The sequence below is a fragment of the Castor canadensis genome, chromosome X (genome assembly GCF_047511655.1).
Source record: "Castor canadensis chromosome X, mCasCan1.hap1v2, whole genome shotgun sequence".
In the NCBI taxonomy this organism is placed as follows: domain Eukaryota; kingdom Metazoa; phylum Chordata; class Mammalia; order Rodentia; family Castoridae; genus Castor; species Castor canadensis.
Genome location: NC_133405.1, coordinates 4,645,675 through 4,665,082, shown reverse-complemented (window position 1 = coordinate 4,665,082; position 19,408 = coordinate 4,645,675). Strand labels below are relative to the sequence as shown.

At 38.8% G+C, this 19,408-nt stretch overlaps 1 protein-coding gene across 6 annotated transcripts in view; it reads left to right on the top strand.

Moving 5' to 3' along the window:
- The window catches only part of Mtm1 (myotubularin 1), a 104,987-nt gene that overhangs the window by 42,771 nt on the left and 42,808 nt on the right, over positions 1 to 19,408 (top strand). For all 6 annotated transcript variants that reach the window (XM_074063395.1, XM_074063391.1, XM_074063392.1 and 3 more), the window contains one exon: positions 2,386 to 2,487. In XM_074063395.1, coding sequence (XP_073919496.1) covers positions 2,386 to 2,487 — 102 coding nt within the window. The remainder of the gene's footprint in view (positions 1 to 2,385; positions 2,488 to 19,408) is intronic.

Genomic DNA, 19,408 nt, shown 5'->3' with positions numbered 1-19,408 from the left:
CCACACATTTGGCTGTCCTAGCTGTGCACGTGAGGGTTTCTGCTTGCCAAGTAGTAACATTCGCATGGTGGCTTTCAGTCCCAGGACAAGGTCCAGCAACAGAGAGAAAGTATGTAAGGGAATTTTTACCCAGTGGACCATATACCAGACCATGTTGACCATTTAGTCTTTTTTTCTAAAGCACAGCAAAACCATAGTGCTGCGAAGCTTCTCTCTCCTCCTCACTCACATTTACTTGGTATTTTGAAGTCGGAAGTGAGGTGCATGTTTTTTAGAAATGGTGCTTCACTAACCAGCTCTTCATCATCTTATTAAGACCCAGTTGAGGCCTGGTGCCATTGTCTCAGGCCTGTAATCCTAGCTACTCAGGAGGCAATGTTCAGGAGGATGGCAGCTCGAAGCCAGCCTGGGCAAATACCTCGCAACACCCTATTTGAAAAAAAAAAAACATCACAGAAAAGGGCTGCTGGAGTGGCTCAAGGTGTAGGCCCTGAGTTCAAGCCCCACTACTGCAAAAAAAAAGACCCAATTGATAAATAGATTGAAAGTCTGGGAGAATCCTATGCCACAAGGATTTTTCCCAGGTGCCCTTCCCTGATGAGTCAAACTCTGAGGAGACAAGGTGCAACTTACCTCTTAGAATATGCTCCTATTTCTGTTACAGATTTGGTGATCTGCCACCTGTGAGTCATTTGCTTTTTCCACTTCAGTTTTCTTCTTGGCAAGAAAAAATAATTCTGTGTTTAACTGCATCTGAATCAAATGGCGTAAAGTAGTTACTTGAATCACTTTTGCTTTGCAACATGAAAAGTACTTGTTTGAAGCACTGGTACGTTAGAATAAATATTTATTTGGAGCTAGTCTAATTTCTGGCCAGGTAGTTAAGAGAATGATGTTGCAGAGTTACCAGTGGCCCAAGGCTGGTGAAAAGAAAAGAAAGTTTCTCACAGTTTCTTAGACAGTCTGGCAGCTACCCAGTGTAGTGCCTATGGCTGCTTGTAAACCCTTATGTTAACATATCTAATCCCATTGGAATCATTTTTCCCTTTGCATGATTATTGCTTTGCATCATGAACCAACACCTAACACTCCAGCTTTCTTGGGACATGATAAAAGTTGGTTGGTGGACTTTGTTCAGTAACATGTTTTTAAAAATGAAAAGTATGGGTGTTGGGGCATAGTTCGGAGATAGAGCTCTTGGCTAGCATATGTGAGGCCCTGGGTTCCATCCCGAACACTACAAAAACAAACCAAAGAAAAAGGAAGCACAGAATCCATCTACTGGCAAGGCCTAATAGATGCCATCTGCATACAGAGCGATAGCTGTCAGGTCATTCATTAAAGGTCTTAGAGTCTAGTTCATACTTCACTTGCCTTATAGGTAAAGCCTTTGCTGGTCCTTCGGCTGAAGAATTATGAAGCTTAAAAGTACTCTTAAGAGTGTAACTGAAAAATATGAATATTATGATATCTAAAAGGGCAGAGGCTGGTCCTGTCTCACTCCTGAGATAGCCCAAGTGTCCAATACAATGCTTGCTTTTCTGAAATGAAAGTATGGTGCAGAGTAAGAGTTCTCAGTGCTTAGCCAGCACTCAGTCACAACATGGTTATTGATTGCCTTAAAGAGACAGCCTAAAAAAAAACCCTCCAGCCTTGAAGTAAGATAGAATACTATATTTTCATATCGAATACAAATTGATATTTAAAGAAGCTTATTTCATTTGGATTTCATTTCAAAGGCTTTCTTGTCTATTAAGGAAATGTGTCCTTGGAAGCTACCTTTAAAATCTGGTTTTGATCATTAATTTAAGTAAAGTTACTACTAATCCTGAGTACTTTAATGTGGTTTATATAAAGCTCTGTGAAAGTAAAATTGGATAGTAAAAATATATTACTTACATTACTTGTATAAAAGCTTAGAATGACTGCCATTTAGGGAGAGAACATTTGTCTTTTAATGACATGTTTAACAATGTTGAGATTATATTTGATAGCAGGTACTCTTGAAACATTGCATGACTAAAATACTGTTTGATAATTCAAAATACCTTGGAAACAGTGAACATAGACACAGTAGATGATGTACCAGGCAAGGTTTAACTTTTTTTCTTTTTTCTTTTTATAAAATTATTTTTATCTCTACCTTCTCTTTAGCACTAGTCACTTTGTCTTTATTTTTATGGGTACAATGGGAATATTTTCAGGTGTTCTTAAACTTGATATTTCAAAATATTATATAAAACAATGTAATTTTCTTAGTAGTCTAGAATAATTGCCCTTTTAGGTAAGTGATTCTTCTACTTCCTTAATCAAATAGATTTTTAAAAACTAATTAATGCAACTTTATTTGAAGACTGACCCATCAAATTTCTCCTTTGCCTCTAGGATATGAGAAACCTGAGGTTTGCATTGAAACAGGAAGGCCACAGCAGAAGAGATATGTTTGAGATCCTCACCAAATACGCCTTTCCTCTGGCCCACAGTCTGGTAAATTCCAGGACTTACCTAAGCATCAGAAGGTTCTCTCATGCCTCCTCTGTGAAAAATGCCCACATGCTGGATTCTCTTTCTTTTACTCCATGCTTTGCATTTCCTGGTGCAACATGTATTTAGGAGTGTTGATTAACTATGATTTCATCACTTCATAAGGCAGTAGATCTCCCTTCTGTTGGTCTGGGTGAGACCCAGAGGCTAGTGGGAACCTCATATGAGCCTTAGAGCTTCACCTGGGGCAACCTGTGCTCTTCAACCCTGAGCATGCCCTTTAAAACCTATGAGATGATGAGAAGATGGGGGTAGCTTAGCACAATACTGTGAGGTCTCGTCCCAGAGTTCATTGCTCTTCACTTTGGCAGTAACAAGCAAAGCATGCCAGGCTTCTGTGCTCCAGTTATAAGTGGGACCAGATCCTCTGAGCCTAAATGTCATTTAAGCAAATGCACTTCTAAAATACAATGTGCTGTAGTGGTACTACAGCCAGCAGCAAGTTGAATTTGTTACATTTAATTAGTTACAATGTATGACTTATTCCAAACGATGATGCAGTATTATGTGTACCTAAAACTTTTCTTTCCTTTTCACCAAACCATTGGAGTAAATTTACTTTGACTATGTGAGTGTTGCTCTTCACATAATCTTCACATTCTGCCTTGGTCTCACCTTGCTTTTTTCCCCATCATGCCTTGCTTCTTGCTTGCATCCTCTTATCTTTCTCCTCCTCCTCTGCTTGACTCTCACACTTGGAGGTGAACACCTTTCTTTTAAGTAGAAAACAGTTATACTGCAGAATAAACTGAAGGTGATGAGAGATCATACAGTAAAAGAGCTTTCCTTCCTGTAGCTGTCTTTTAATATGTTTAGAACTTGGTTAAAGGTCTTAGAATTTCTAGGGAGACAAGACTTCTCTGCCTGTGTATTTCACCAACAGTTGTTTCAGTTGCAGGAAGTTGGTACATGGTAGAGAGGAGTAGCCTTTCACAGAGGCTATGGAGATAAGAAGGATCATGATGAGAACTTTATAGTCTCATGTTCATTACAGATGAAAGTGTAATGCTTTGAATCAAATCTATTGCTAGCAGATCACTGAATCTGTTCTCAACCTTTTCTAAGTCTCTGATTAAACATGTGACTTAAAATATTTCCATGTTTAATATTCTTAACTTTATTAGGGTAAAAAGAATTCTATAGGAACACAACTTCTAATTATTATGAATGTGAGGATTGAATTTACAAAGGTTCAGTTAGGAAACATATCATGTGTTGGTTTATGCATATTTAGCCCTATTTTGTCAGAAACTTAAGGAATGGCTCACATAGCAGGTTTGAACTACAAGATCTTGACCCATCAGCCATCCCCTTTGTCTGGCATCTTCTGTCTCTTATGGGTTTATTCCCCTAAAAGTCAAGTGTTATTCCAGCTTTCCTCTTAAACTACTATCTCATCTCTCATTTTAATGCCCAACTTCTGGAAAGAATATTTAGCTTGTTCATTCCTTCAGCACATTCTAGTATCTAGCTATATTTCTGGTTGCTTTTGGAGATTTTGAATTCTTACTGGCCAAATCTAATGGTTCATTTCTATCTTCATTCTGATTTTGCTATCACCTTTTATCTGCAACCTATGTGTCTCTCTCATCCATGGAGTTTTATAACAACAGGTTTTTAAAATTGAGCTCAGTTTTAGTAGAAAGTGATGGAAACAAACAGATCGGATGTTTCTGAATGTTGTGGATCTAGTACCAGAACCTAGAATTCTGTATTGCTTTCATTGGAGTCATCCACAAAGGGATTTTTTTTTTATAACTGTGCTGAGAATCCCTACTTCTTCCTTTAGGATGTCAGTCAAGTGACACATCAGAGAAAAAAATGTGAACTGAATTGCTCATACAGATATTTTGGAAAATTGTATTATCTCAGTTTTAACTACTAAAACTTACCATTTTAAAAAAGTCTAAATTAGTCACCAAAATACAATATGCAGATAAAACAAATCAGAGTCCTATGTCAGGTGGTGTCCGAGAACAATGAGGGCAGCTGAGAATAAGTGATGCAGGATGAGTGATACCTATCCCCATTCAGTATGCTGACAGTCTGGCAGAAGTGACATGGCAAATATGTATGGTTCCAGTATGGTGTCATTTGCATTCAGTTGTGCAAAAGAAATGCAGAGGAAGTACACTCGAAGCTCACAAGAAGGAGATTGGAAAAGTCTCTGTAGAACTGATAGTTGTTAGTGTTGGGCCTTGAAGGATAGATATAATTTCCAGTGGGCCAGGAAGGTGGAGGAAGTAGGATTTGGGGCAGAGATAAGACCTGACCCTCAACACAGAGGAGAAAAGCTAGCTTCATTACAGGGTGTTTTAGAGAGTGGCCAGTGGTATTTGGCTGGAACAGGAGAGGAGATTTGGAATCATGTGATGGAGAGTCTTGCTGGGGTGGGGAGCTTGTGCCTCAGGAAGTACAGACATACTGTACTGAGTAAGTGACAGGGATGAAGACAACCTTATGCAGAACAAACGGGGGAAAGCCAATGAATCCAGGGAGATGCATCAGAGATCCAGGCACAAGGGCCGCAGGTTCAGAACCAGGATAAAGGCCTGAGAAAAGAGACTCCACAGAGCTGGGCAGCACTTTTGGTCAGAGAGGATGGGGAAGAGGGATGAATTCAACTTGGCTCTAAGGTTTGGGACTTGAGTGTTGGGAAGGGTGGGGTACCATTGTTAGAATGGGGAAGTCAGAAAAGGATTTCCTTTGGGGAAACAGGTGGAAGAAAGTGGAAGGGAGGAGGAGCCTTCTGTCATTATCATTGTATTCCCAGAGCCTAGTCTAGTGCCTGGTTTAAGTTTGTTGAACTCTTATGGACCAGGAAAATGATCTCAGAGTGGAAGGGACAGAAGCTAGCTTGCAGGAGTTTAAAGGGAAGTAGGTGGTTTAAAAAAAATAAACAAAAAGAAAAAGTAGGGTTAGCAGCCATATCCAGGAAAGAAGCTTTTTTTCCCTTAGCATTTGAGAAAGGTGAAGACATATAACTGTGGACAAGGTTGATGGGTGGAGTTTCCCCCTTTTCAAGGCAAGAGGGAGAAAAGATCCTTTCTAGAATAGAATCTTGGAGAAGGTAGAGGGGGATGGTATCAAGCCCCAGTTGTGGGGTAGTTCTGGAAAGGAGAAGGGACAGTTCTTCCTCTGAGACAGGAGGGGAAGAAAAATTTCCAAACTGCCTCAGTGGGGAATGTGACAGTGTGCCAAAAAGGCATTTCCTGGAAGCATAATCTATACCTGAGTGCATGGAACAATACAAAGGGCTCCAGCTTGAAAAATATCACTCTCTTCATATTAGTGAAACTTACCCTAGCTGCAGATTAGCTCAGTGATTTTTATCACCATTTGAAGTCTGAAGTAAACTTGCTGTTGTGTTCATGAAATGGTGTCTGGAGGACAAGAGAGCTGGGCTCCAAAGCTGGCCGTGGGATGAATGGACTATGAGTGGGCTTTCTTATTTCAGACCACCCCTTTGGCTCTATCTTGCCTCCTGCTCCATTAGTATTTTCACCACTCAGTGTGTTCAAGTCAGTGTTTAAACTTTGAATTGAACTTGAGCAACACAGAGTCCACCCCAAACCATCAACCTGGTTGTTTCTGAATTATGTCAATCCAATACAACACAAATGAGTTTTAGATAACAGTTTCTATTTCAACCAAAACTTTTCTGCTTTTATGTTTGCTTTGATGCCAGACATGAGAAATTGTACTGAATTCTCATAAATTGCATGTAGCTCAATATTAGTTTTAGGTAAATGATATGTTTCCTAGAAATGTCACAGTTGTTAAGATACTATGACAATTTTTTAAATGCAGAAACCAAAATTGTGTACATATGAACTTAGTGTGATAGCACTACAGGAAATAGTTTGTTGGGGTGATACATTCAGTAATAAAGTTTGTTCATTGACTTCCTTTATTGTTTGTTCATTTTGTACTCAATGGAACTATAAGAGATAATATAAAACTTAGATGAGAGTTTGTGAAACTGTCAGTCCCAACTTGCTAATGAGTCATAAAGTCAGTGTAGTAGGCTGTAACCAGCACCTTTAACTGAAATAGAAAAGGGATTATGAAGAGTGTGAGTCATAATATGGGTAAACTGGTTTCATGAAACATTTCTTCCAGGTGTGTATGTGCACATGTATTGGATTGTGGTGTCACAGTGCATTGTTTATTCCTAATCATGGTCAGTAAAGTTTGAAAATGGTATTTTAGATAATGGAATAATATGTAGGATAAAATGGATTTCAAGTTAATAAAATCTATTTATAACTATAGCTATACATGGACTTGTTTTTAAAGGTTTTGAGTTTATAAACGAAGTCATGGGATGCAGACTCATATAGGGGAAGTCTAGAGTTAGAAGAAGTGAAGCTTAAGACCTATGTGCCAGACTCAGCAGCCACTGGGGAGATCCTTGAGGGGAACTTGTTTGCAGAGGCCTGCCAGTTTGTGGTTACAAGCACGGGCCGGGGAGTGTAAATCTGGCTTAGTCACTTCCCTGCTCAGCGACCTTAGAAGTCACATAATATTTATGTGCTTCAGTGTTCTCATCTGTAATGGGGATAATAACAGTCCCTACCCCATAGGGTTTTTGTGAGGATTAAATGTAAAGTGCTTATGACATTGCCTGGCACTCGATAAGGGCCCAATAAATGTCAGCTGTTCTGTTATTAGCGTGCCATTTTCCCAGCAGGTGTAAGGAATAAGGATGATGACCCCAATACACTTCCACCCAAGACTATTAATAAAGTAATTGTGACAACATGTGGAACACTTTAAGCCCTTTAAAAGAAAGATACTATATAAAGATTAGTAGTAGTATTAACAAACCGTAGGTTGTACTTTGATAAAGGACTCATCAAAAGTCTTCGATTTCAGAGTGTTAAATCCAGAAAGCATCTGAACTAGAAATGGGAAATAAGGGAAGGAGTACTATGAAATGAAAAGAATTCTTTGGGAGTTGTTTTCCATTTTCCTCCTTCGATCTTTGACCCTGCTTGGGCTTACTGCTTTCAGGAGAACATGACTCATTCAGATTTGTGTTTCTGCATCTCCCATTTTTCTGTGTCATTCTCATTAAGCTTGGGCAGCACATTGTTTCCCACCTATTGCTTTATGAGCTGATTGGCAGTCATGCAGTTGTAGTTTTTGTTTTGTTTGGGAGGATGGTGCATTTAACCTTCTTCTGTTGGTAGAAATAGGCACAGGTGAGGGAACTTTCTCTGGCTACTTCAGATTGCAGGAGAGAAGCAACTGACTTTGCCAAGCCTTTGCTGTGGATGGGGTGCTGTATACTGCATCCAAAGGATAGAAGCAGTGTCTTTGACAGCACCTCCTCAGTTATACACAAACATTGGTCACACTGGTCATGGCCTTTGCTTTAAGTCTTTGTTGCTTATTTCCTTTTGCTTAGCTTTTTCTAAATGTATTTTAAAGTTTTTAAGCAGCATTTAGTAATTGTACATACTTATGGTGTACAGCATGACATTTCAATTCACATGTACAATGTGTAATAATCAGATCAGTCGTTTCTTTTTGCCTGGCTTTGGTGACATCGAACTTTGTTGTTTTACTTAAACACTGAATCATTTCTACCTTGTGTTCTCTCTTACTCTAGATGTGCTGATTTATAAAATAATAACAAAGATTAGTAAAGTGAGTAATGCAGGTGTATGTCTTTTATGATTATTTGGATGAGAGGTAGAAATTATCCTATGAATAGAGAATTCACATGGGAATTTTATTCTGTGACTTTGTTGTTTAGCTCAGAAATGGAGAAATTTTTATAAGCTGCATTAAGTTTTTTAATGAGGCTAAAATTCTCATTAAATTCTCACTTTCTAGGCAGATTACAGAATTAACAGACAAAAGGAAATAACTCATTTTCAGATGGGAATTGAAATGGAAAGTACCTGCACACATATTCCTGCTTTCAGCATACATGTGGCCTAAGGACTAAAGTATGACTTAGTTTTCTAGTTTCTTTTTGCCCAGGACTTTTTTTTCCCTGGGATAAGCAGTAAACTGGGCTAACTGAGGAACTAATCAGGTTTTTAATCTCCTTCCGTCTTGCCTCCTCCAAGATTTGGCCTTCCATTCTCTTTGATCTCTCCCTCACCCCTGCTATCTCCCACAAGCCTTTGAATGTGCTTTGCACTGCCCATCTCCTGGACCTGTGATCCTATCTGGAGCTCTCCCTGTTCCCACCCCCATACATACACATTGCTTTCTGGTTCAGAAGCACTGAATTCCCTGCCTACCTACTGCCCACTTACACCTACATGCATCCACTCACCCCAGAATGCATGGCAACTGGACTTCTAGCACTCTTACTCAAGTGGAACTATTTTTCTGAAAGTGACTAAAGACAGTAGAAATTATCAAACCTGGTAGCTGCTTAGCTCTTACCCTCTTCAACTGCACAGTCATTTATCACTCTAACCTCCCCTTCCTTTCAAAGTTGTATGGTTTTAATATTGAGTAGATATCAAAGACTATAAAATATATGTAAAATATAAAGAATATCAATAGGGAGACCAGCCCTTTGACACCTGGGATGCATGCTGGGTAATTTATTTTCTTTTAGTTTGTTTTTCATCTTTATTTTCTTTCATTTGTTGTTGTGCTGGGTGTGGGTACATTGTGGCATTTACAAAGGTTCTTACAATGTATCAAATACTTGAATTCAGCCCCTCTACTGCTTTCCTTTATCTTGCTTCCCCCAATTCCTGCAACAGTTTAAACAGGTATCATTTTTGCATTTAAATACATACACATATTTTGGCAGTATTCATCCTCCTACCCACTTTCCCTATGGTGGTAGGACCTTTTCCACCTTCCTGTTCTCTGATTTTGTAGAAGGAAAAAGATAAAAAGAAAAACATGATGTTTTTGCTAGTTTGAGATAAAACAGGGAGTTTCCTTGAGATATTTTCATGCATATGTGTATTACAACCCCAATTGGTTCATCTCCTCTAATCCTCTTCACTCCTCCCTAGTCCCCTTCCCATGGTGACCGCAGCCAGTTTAAGATTTCTGTATTCATTTCTGTACAGAAAGCACATCAACCACATCCAAGTTCTTAGTTTCCTTCCCTTGCCCTATCACGCCTGTGTGACCAGCGTCCCATAATATTACTGCATTTGTTTTAGGTCTATATTCCACATATGAGAGAGAACATGAAACTTTTGGTCTTCTGAGCCTGGCTAACTTCACTTAAGATGAGCTCTGGTTCCATCTATTTCCTGCAAATGACAAAATTTCATTCTTCTTTGTGGCTGAGTAAAATTCCATTGTATATAAAATACCACATTTTCTTGATCCATTCATCAGTAGTGGGGCATCTTTGCTGTTTCCATAGCTTAGCTATTGTGAATAGGGCTGCAACAAACATGGGTGTGCAGGTGTCTTTGTTGTAAACTGACTCACATTCCTTGAGGTACATCCCTAGGATCATATGGCAGCTCTATTTTTAGTTTTTTAAGGAGCCTGCATTCTGTTTTCTATGGTGGTTGTACTAGCTTACATTCCCACCGACAGTGTATGAGGGTTCCTTTTCCCCACATCCTCGCCAGCATTTGTTGATGGTAGCCATTCTAACAAGAGTGAGGTAGAATCTTCGTTTGGTTTTGATTTGCATTTCCTTTATGGCCAGGGATGGTGAGCATTTTTACATGTGTTTTTTAGCCATTTGGACTTCTTCATTTGAAAAACCTCTGTTCAGTTCATTTGCACATTTCTTCATTGGGTCATTGATTTTTTTGAGATTTAGGTTTTTGAGCTCCCTGTATGTTCTGGTTATCAGTCCCTTGGCTGATATATAGCTGGCAAAGATTTTCTCCCATTCTGTGGGCAGCTTCTTCAACTTAGAGACAGTTTTTTTTGTTGTGCAGAAGTTTTTTAATTTCATGTAGTCCCATTTGTCAGTCCTTTCTCTTTGTTGCTGAGCCAATGGAGTTCTACTGAGGAAGTCCTTGCCTATGCCTACTGCTTCCAGTGTGTTCCCTGCTCTTTCCTGTACTAGCTTCAAGGTTTAGGTCTCATATTAAGGTCCTTAATCCACTTTGAGTTGATACTTATACAGGGTAACAAACATGGATCTAGTTTCAGTTTTCTGCAGGCAGATATCCAGTTTTCCTGGCAACATTTGTTGAAGGACTGTCTTTTCTCTATGTTTTTGGTGCCTTTGTCAAAAATTAGGTGGGTGTAGCTGCATGAATTCATCACCGGGTCTTCTGTTCTGTTCCACTGGTGTTCATATCTATTTTTGTGCCAGTACCGTGCTGTTTTTATTGCTATGGCTCTATAATATAGTTTGAAGATGGGTATTGTGATACCTCCAGCATTGCTCTTTTTGCTCAGTATTGCCTTGGCTATTTGTGGTCTTTTGTGCTTCCAAATGAACTTTAGGGTTGATTTTTCAATCTCTGTGATGAATCTCATTGGGATTTTGATGGGAATTGTGTTGAATATATAGATTGTTTTTGGTAGTACAGCCATTTTTATTGTTTTGATTCTACCAATCCATGAGCATGGAAGATCTTTCCACTTTCTGTAATCTTCTTTGATTTCTTTCTTCTGTGGTAGTAGTTTTCCTTGTTAAAGGCCATTCACATCCTTTGTTAAGTTTATTCCTAGGTATTTGATTTTTCTTGAGGTCATTGTAAATGGAATTGTTTTCCTATATTCTTTCTCAATCTGTTCATTGTTGGTGTATAGAAAGGCTACTGATTTTTGTAAATTGATTTTGTATCCTGCTACTTTGCTGAAGCTGTTTGTAATATCTAGGAGGGTTTTTTTCTTTCTTTTTTTTTTTTTTTTTGGTGGCGTATTCCAGTGTTTTAGGTAGAAGATCATGTTGTCTGTGAATAGGGATAGTTTGACTTCTTCCTTACCTATGTATATTCCTTTTATTTCTTCTTCCTGTCTTATTGCTCTGGCTAGGAATTCCAAGACTTTATTGAATAGGAGTGGGGAGAATGGTTACCCTTGTCTCATTCCTGACCTTTTCAGTTTTTCCCTGTTAAGTATGATGTTGGCTATGGGTTTGTCACATATAGCCCTTATTATGTTGAGGTTCATTCCTTATATTCCTAATTTTATCAGAGCTTTTATTATGAAAGGATGTTGAGTTTTATCGAAGGCCTTTTCTGCATCTATTGAGATGATCAAGTGGTTTTTGTCTTTGCTTCTGTTAATGTGCTATATTACATTTAATGATTTGCATATGTTGAACCCATCCCTGCATCCCTGGGATGAAGCGGAGTTGGTCATGGTTTATGATCTTTTTGATATGCTGTTGAATTCAGTTTGCCATTATTTTACTGAGGAATTTTGCATCTATTAAATTTTGCATCATTAAAAAGGTGGGCCTGTAATTCTCTTTTTGTGTGTCCTTGTCCAGTTTTGAGATTAGTGTAACACTGGCTTCATAGAATGTGTTTGACACTGTTCCATCCTTTTCTACTTCATGGGAAGTTTTGAGGAGTGCTAGTATTAGTTCTTCTTTAAAGGTCTGGTAGAATTCAGCAGAGAATCTGTCAGGTCCTGAACTTTTCTTTTTTGGGAGACTCTATTGCTGCTTCAGTATCATTCCATGTTATAGGACTGTTTGGGTCCTCTTGGTTCAATTTTGAATGGTCATATGTGTCTAGAAATTTAGACATTTCTTTTAGATTATCCAATTTATTTGAATATAGGTTTTCAAAGCAGTTAGTGTTTGATGAGTCTCTGGATTACCTTGGTGTTTGTTGTTATCTCCTGCTTTTCATTTCTGATTTTATTAATTTGTGTCTTTTCCCTACTCATTTTAGTCAGATTTGCCAGGGATTTGTTAATCTTGCTTATTTTTTCAAAGAACTAGCTTTTTGTTTCATTCATTCTTTGTATGTTTTTTTGGTCTCTATTTTCTTGATTTCAGCCCTTATTTTTATTATTTTTCTCCATCTGCTTGTTTTGAGTTTAGCTTGTTCTTGTTTTTCTAAGACTTTGAGATGCATCATTAGGTCGTTTATTTGAGATCTTTCTGTGTTTTTAATATATGCTCTCATGGCTATAAACTTTCCTCTTAGGACTCCTTTTGCTGTGTCGCATAGGTTCTAATAGGTTGTGTTTTCATTAAATTCTAGGAACTTTTGATTTCCTCTTATTTCTTCTATGACCCACTGATTGTTGAGCAATGTTTTATTCAGCATCCAATTATTTGCTTATTTTCTGCTGTTGCTTTTGTTGTTGAGTTCTAGTTTTACTGCATTGTGATCAGATAGAATGCAGGGGGCTATTCCTATTTTGTAATATTTTTTGAGACTTGCTTTGTGCCCTATGATACGATCTATTTTGGAGAAAGTTCCATGAGCTGCTATTACAGGATGGAATACTCTGTAGGCGTCTGTTGATGCCTTAGATCTATGGTATCTTTCAATTCTAGAATTTCTTTGTTGATTTTTGTCTGGATGCCTATCTATTGGTGATAGAGGGGTATTAAAGTCTCCCACTACCACTGTGTTGGGGTCTCTATGTGGTTTTAAGTCCTTTGGTGTATGTTTAATGAAATTGGGTGCAATGACATTGCATGCATATAGGTTGATAATTGCTATTTCCTCTTGATGTATTGCTCCTTTTATTAGTATTCAGTCTCCTTCTTTGTCTCCTCTGACTAATTTAGATTCGGAGTCCACTTTATCTGATATAAGTATTGCTACTCCTGCCTGTTTTGGGGGACCATTTGCTTGGTAAATCTTCTTCCACCCTTTCACCCTAACCCAGTGTTTGTTTCTGTCAATAAGGTAGGTTTCTTGTAAACAACAGATTGTCAGATCTTCCTTTTTAGTCCAGTTTTCTAAATGGTGTCTTTTGATGGGAGAGTTGAATCTAGTAGCATTCAGTGTTAATATTGAGAGGTATGTGGTGATTCCTGCCATTTAGTTGTTTTTGTTGTTTAAGGATTTGAGAGTATCTAGCCATTTCTCTGCTAGTCTCTGAGTACTTGTCTGTTCTTCTCTTGAGGTTTAATATTTCCCATCCATTCATAGTTATGTGTGTGTTTTCATCTTCTGTGTGTAGGATTCCTTTCAAAATCTTCTGTACTGGTGGTTTGGTGGTCATGTATTGTTTTAGTTTCTGTTTATTATGGAAGACTTTTATTCCTCCATGAATTTTGAAGGATAGCTTTGCTAGGTAGAGTATCCTAGGACTGAAATTGTTTTCTTTCAGTACTCGAAATACCTCACTCCATGTCCTTCTTGTTTTAAGGTTTCTGTTGAGAAAACTGCTGTTATTTTGATGGGTTTACCTTTTTATGTTATTTGATTTTTCTCTGTTACAGCCTTCTGTATTCTTTCCTTGTTCTCTCTGCTAGCTGTTGTAATGATAAACAGCTAGCAGAGAGGCTCATTTTTGGTCATGTCTGCTTTAGTCCAGTCAAGTCTCCTGGAGGCTTCCTGTACCTGGATAGGCATCACTTTCTCAAGATTTGGGAAATTTTCTGTTATTATTTTGTTGAATATAGTATGTATACCTTTGGCTTATACTTCTTCTCCTTCTTCAGTGCCCATGGTTTGCAGGTTTGATCTTTTAATGGAATCACTGAGTTCTTGCATATTCCATTCACAGCTCTTAGTCTTTTGTTTAAGGATTCTTCTTTTCTTTCTTTAATATCTATTTTGTCTTTGCACCCTGAAATTCTGTCTTCCACTGGTTCTAGTCTGCTGGAGTGGCTTTCAACTGTATTTTTTTATTTGATTTAAGGAACTTTTTATTTCCAGGATTTCTGTTTGATTCTTTTTACTGAAGTTTTCCATATCTTTGTTAAACTCCTTTTTCATATCTTGTGCTGTCTTCTTTATTTCATTTATGTCTTTTTTTCTTAATCTCCTTAGTTTCATTTTGGAGCTTGTTGAAGTCCTGTCTGAGTTCATTTAGTTGTTCCTTTGTCTTCTCAAGTTTTTTATATGTGTTATCTTGATAGTCTTTGAGTTGTTTTTGCATGTTCTCTTTAAGCTTCTCTTGAAGCTCCTTCATGTGTGTTTCTATGAGCTTGTTTTAAAGCTCTTCTTTGGGTTTCTCTTTATGGACCTCATTAGAGTCATTAGACATACTTATCATCATTCTACTGAAGTCAGCACCTGGGTGTTCAGTTTCTTCATTTTCCACTGAATTACCTATTAAATTGTTAGTCTTTTGATGGGTTGTATTTCCTTGCCTTCTTCTTCCCATGTTTCTGTGATGTGCTGTGCTCCTATGTTATTGATTGGCTACTTGGGCTTGTTAATCACCTGTTACATTTCCCTTAACTTAATTACTGTGCTGTGGCTGGCTTGGTTGGTAGCTGGGTTGATGTGCTATTGCTGTTCCCTGACCTGGTGGTATAAATTAGCAATAGCAAATTCACTGATTCAAGGCCAGACCAATTATTTACATAATATATAGAGAGCCCCTTGGTGATATTATCTATAAGCAGTGGGATTTTGGGGGATAATGGTTGTTTGGGTCGAGATTGATACTTAGGTATTTTAAAAGATAGTGCTAGAGGTGGGGGCAGAAAGGGAGGATAGAGTGAGGGGGAAGGGGTGTGAGGCGTGGGAGCTATAGGGTAATAAGTCCCTAGTTAAGGTTTAGTTCAGTCGTAGGGGAGGGTGCTATTGTCAGGGATTGCTGACTAATAGGAAGGATGGGGTAACATGTAAAATTGATAGACTATTCAGTGGATGGTGAGTATTGAGGTGGTCAGGATAGTGGGAGGAGAGGGAGGAAGAGGAGAGGAGGGTAAAGAAAAGGAAGGTAGAGAAGAAGGAAAGAAGAGAAAGAAAAAATTGTGGGAGAGAAAGGAAAGTGGAACAACAGAAGTCTAAGCAAATTGTTTGGACAGAATGGAAGAGGGAGGTAGGTAACAATAAAATGGAGGAAAAATGAAAATAAAATAAAAATTTATATGTATATATATATATATATGTACACACACAGACACAGACACATACACACACAGACACATATACACACACAGACACATACACATATCAGTTCAATGAATGTTCTGGACTCTTTCCTCTGATTTCACATTCAGGTGCTGACACTCTTTAGAGGCTTTGACCATGACATTGTCTCTTCTTAAGGTTGGTATGCTGGGCTGTGTGGCAATGGATATTACCCCTCCCTGTTGGACAGCTTTGTGGGGGATCAGCTCAGGGTGTTTGAGCTGGGCTTCCTTAGTGGGATGGGCCCTCAGGTGCGGGTGGGTTCTCAGAAGTGGTCATGTGAGGAGCTGCATATGAGCAGTCACCAGCCCCTTCTACTCACAGGGAAAGCCTGTGAATTGAGCTTTTTCTTGGAAGGCTGTCAGTTTCAGCTGGCTCCCGGTTTCTGAAATGTTACCTTCTGTATTTGGCCACCAGTTTTGGCCAGGGGGGATGCAGTCGGCCCCCCAGCTGTACTAGAATGTGTGGTTCCCTCCAAAATAGATAATATCTCACTCACCTGGTGGGATTGCAGACTCACTCGGATGAAAATGGGTCAGCTCCAGGACAGCACGGGCAGGTGGCAGTCAGAAGTTCTGGGTCTACATGTGTTTTGGCAGGTCCAGGTCTTCCCAGATGCTTTCAGGTCTCTTTCTACAGTTCTCTGTGTTACGTTTTTGCTTTACTGACCCTGGTGGGAAGGAAATAAGAAAGAAAGAAAAAGAAAAAGAAAAGCGGCTTCCTAGCCAGCAGACAGACAGGTGAGCTGGTGGTTGCCTGACCCTGTGCCTGCTGTTATGCACTATAAAAAGCTAATTTAAGGGTCAGTCAATGAATATTATCTGCCCCCTATGTATTGACAGTATCTTAGTTGGCAGAAAAAGCAGGGTTCCCCGATCCTTGCTGCCTTGAAAATCTGGCAACGTCCGTCAGCTATCCTCCATCTTGGTCTCTCAGGCAACCAGTCACTGGGTAATTTCTTGCATTTCATCTTCTACTTCAGCTATGCCTGATCGACTGAGTCTTACTTGCCGAGTTTTACCTTCCATTATCATATTTTTCAATTTTAGAAGTTCGTTTTGGTTCTCTTTTCAGATATGTTGGCCAATATATATAATGTCTTCCTCTTGATTCAGATTTTCCATCCCTTTTATTTTTTTAATCACATTAAACATAATTTATAGTGAGTGTAGGATCATTACAATACCTAAAGTCTTTGTGGCTTTTTTCTACAAAAAAGGCTTGGTTAGGGTGTTTAGTTTCCTGGTGTGTTTTGTGATTGTTACCTGAAAACTCCTGTTCCTTGGAACTTTATCTGCAGAAATACTCAAGAGACCAGAATTGAAGAAGGTTTACATTTTTCTTTTGTCAAACATCTTGGGGCACTACCAGCTTGGGAAGATTATAAATTCTCCACTTGATGTTTTTGGAGAGCAGTTTTTTTATGATTTTGGCTACAAATTACTTAAGGTCTGACTTGTGAGTACAAATTCCTAGGGGGACAGTGGTAAATTTCCTTCACCCCCGCTTGCTCAGCATCAATCATCTGGACAGACAAGTTTTTCTGGGAGCCTGAAAGTAGTTATTTCCCATTCATGTTTCTTCTGAGTGGTAGCATTATTGGAGGCCAGGCTTCCTTGAAGGAGGCTTCCAATCTGACCACTTCTTGGGTGGGCCCAGGACTTCTTGTGCTATCTCCCATACCCCAACAGGCCATGCAAACCAGTTGTGCGAGTGTCCTGAAGAGGAAAGCCAGTGTGTTCTCTTGCTCTCTGTATTTGTTTGTGGTTAGCTTTTGTCTTCTTGGTATTTATTCCTCCCTTACAGGCTCATTAATGTACATATCTAAAAACTGTTTCTACAAAACAACCAAGGTTATGAAAGTAAAAAGGGGACATTCTGGAGGTGGAAGGGAAGGAGAAAAAGGGATGGATGGGAGTTTGGGGGATAAGAAAGAGTAATAAGGGGTGAATATGATCAAAGTATAGCATATGCATGTATGTAAATGTCATGACAAACCCCTTAGTATGTACAATTTAATATGTGCCACTAGAAAAGAAAAGAAAAACCATTTCTATTGTATCCAGTACTTTTAGGTAGGTTCCATAGATGTCTCATAATACCACCTAGACCATCACGTTCCCACACACATCTCCCTCGTTTTTGAAACTTAACTTTACCTGTCGCTTTTCAGACCTAAATCTCTTAGCTCCTTTCTACCTCTCACTTCTTTTCCGGTTCCTCTGCTTCCTTCTGCTGTCTAAATGTGAGTTTTCTAGAAAAGTCCGCCCTTCTCCTACTTGCTCTATCTTACCCCTCAGCAGTCTTTCTTACTCTTGTGTGTACCAGCATTGCCTTTCTGAGCATGCGTTCCAAATCTATAGTTTCATATTTCTTCATAGCTACTACAGAGCTTTAAGTGACACCTAAATGTGTGTTTAAAATAACTCTCATATTGCCTCCAAATCTACTAGGCTGTGTTCCTTAATGTCATCTTCCTCCTGTTCTTCATTTGCATTTGAAATCAAGACTATGGGAGTTTTCTCTGTTCCTTAAAGTTTACTGAATCCATGGGGTTCTTGCTCCCCTGCCTGACTTCATTCCCTCTCTTCTGAACTGTGTTTCAGGTGGTTTTCCTACTCCATTTTGTCTTCTTTCCAGCCCTATACATGCCTTCTGTCAGCTTACTCTCTCTGGGATGCAGCCCTGATTATCTGATTCCCTTGCCCTGGAAACTTCTTCCTTCCTGTCTGTCAGTATGAACACAAACCACTGAACTCTCTCATCCAAGGAGTGGCCCCACCTCTCTCCATTTTTTTTTAACCTTCCTCCACTCCTGCAGAGAGACCAAGGTATTTGCTGATGGCCATGTGTTCTCTCAGTTTTTGTTGTCATCGCCGTTATCTTGTCCAAAGTCATTTTATCCTTCCAGGATAGCTCAAATGTCATCAGCATCCCCCTGGCCTGTGCATCAGGAAGTAACCTTGGAGTTCTCACTGTGGCTTCCTCTTGAGCCGATCCATAGTTGTATCCTTTTCATCTCTTTCCTTTGGAGATTTCGAACTCCTTAAAGGCACTGCCTTGTTTCCTTTGTCTTTGTCTCCATTTAACAACTTGTTTACAGTGGATCCTTAGTTAATATTGACCAAGTGAATATACTAACATAAATAGAATTTAAAAAATAGGAACCACTAGCAACCGAACCATCAAAAAATATTTTGCTTAGATGGCATTTATTCAACAAGCATTTTTAAAATTTTAATTTAAAAATAGCTATTATATACCCCTTATTGGAAATTCAGGAAGTTTAAAAGGGTACACAGCAAAATAACTCTATTTCCATGCTTCACCACCCTAATCCATGCCTTCCCCACAGACAGTTTTCATCAGGTCAGTTACGTATCTATCCAGTAATAGTTTAGGCCTTTTTTACAGGTTGAGTATCCCTGATATAAACTTCTTTGGACTAGAGTATTTCAAATTTTAGTGTTTTTCTGATTTTGGAACATTTGTATCAACTTTACAGGTTGAGTATTCATAATATGAAAATCTGAAATCTAAAATCTACAAAATCTAAAATGTTTGAGGACTGACATAATACCCCAAAAGTTTCAGATTATGGAGCTTTTTAGATTTTGAGTTTTCAGGTTAGGGAAGTTTGACCTGTACATACAACTTATTTATAGCCTCTGCCCCTTTGGTCCTAATGGTAGAGTGCTGTGTATACTCTCCTATATTTTGCTTTTTTTCATCTACCAAGAGGTTGCCTAATGAATGGGCTTCTTTACCCTGTCAGCTATGCAGTATTCTGCTAACATTGTCATAATTTATTTAATCCTCTATTGATAGTTTCCAATCTTTTGCTATTATATAAATTCTGCAGTGACTAGCTTTGCATATATGCCATTTCATAT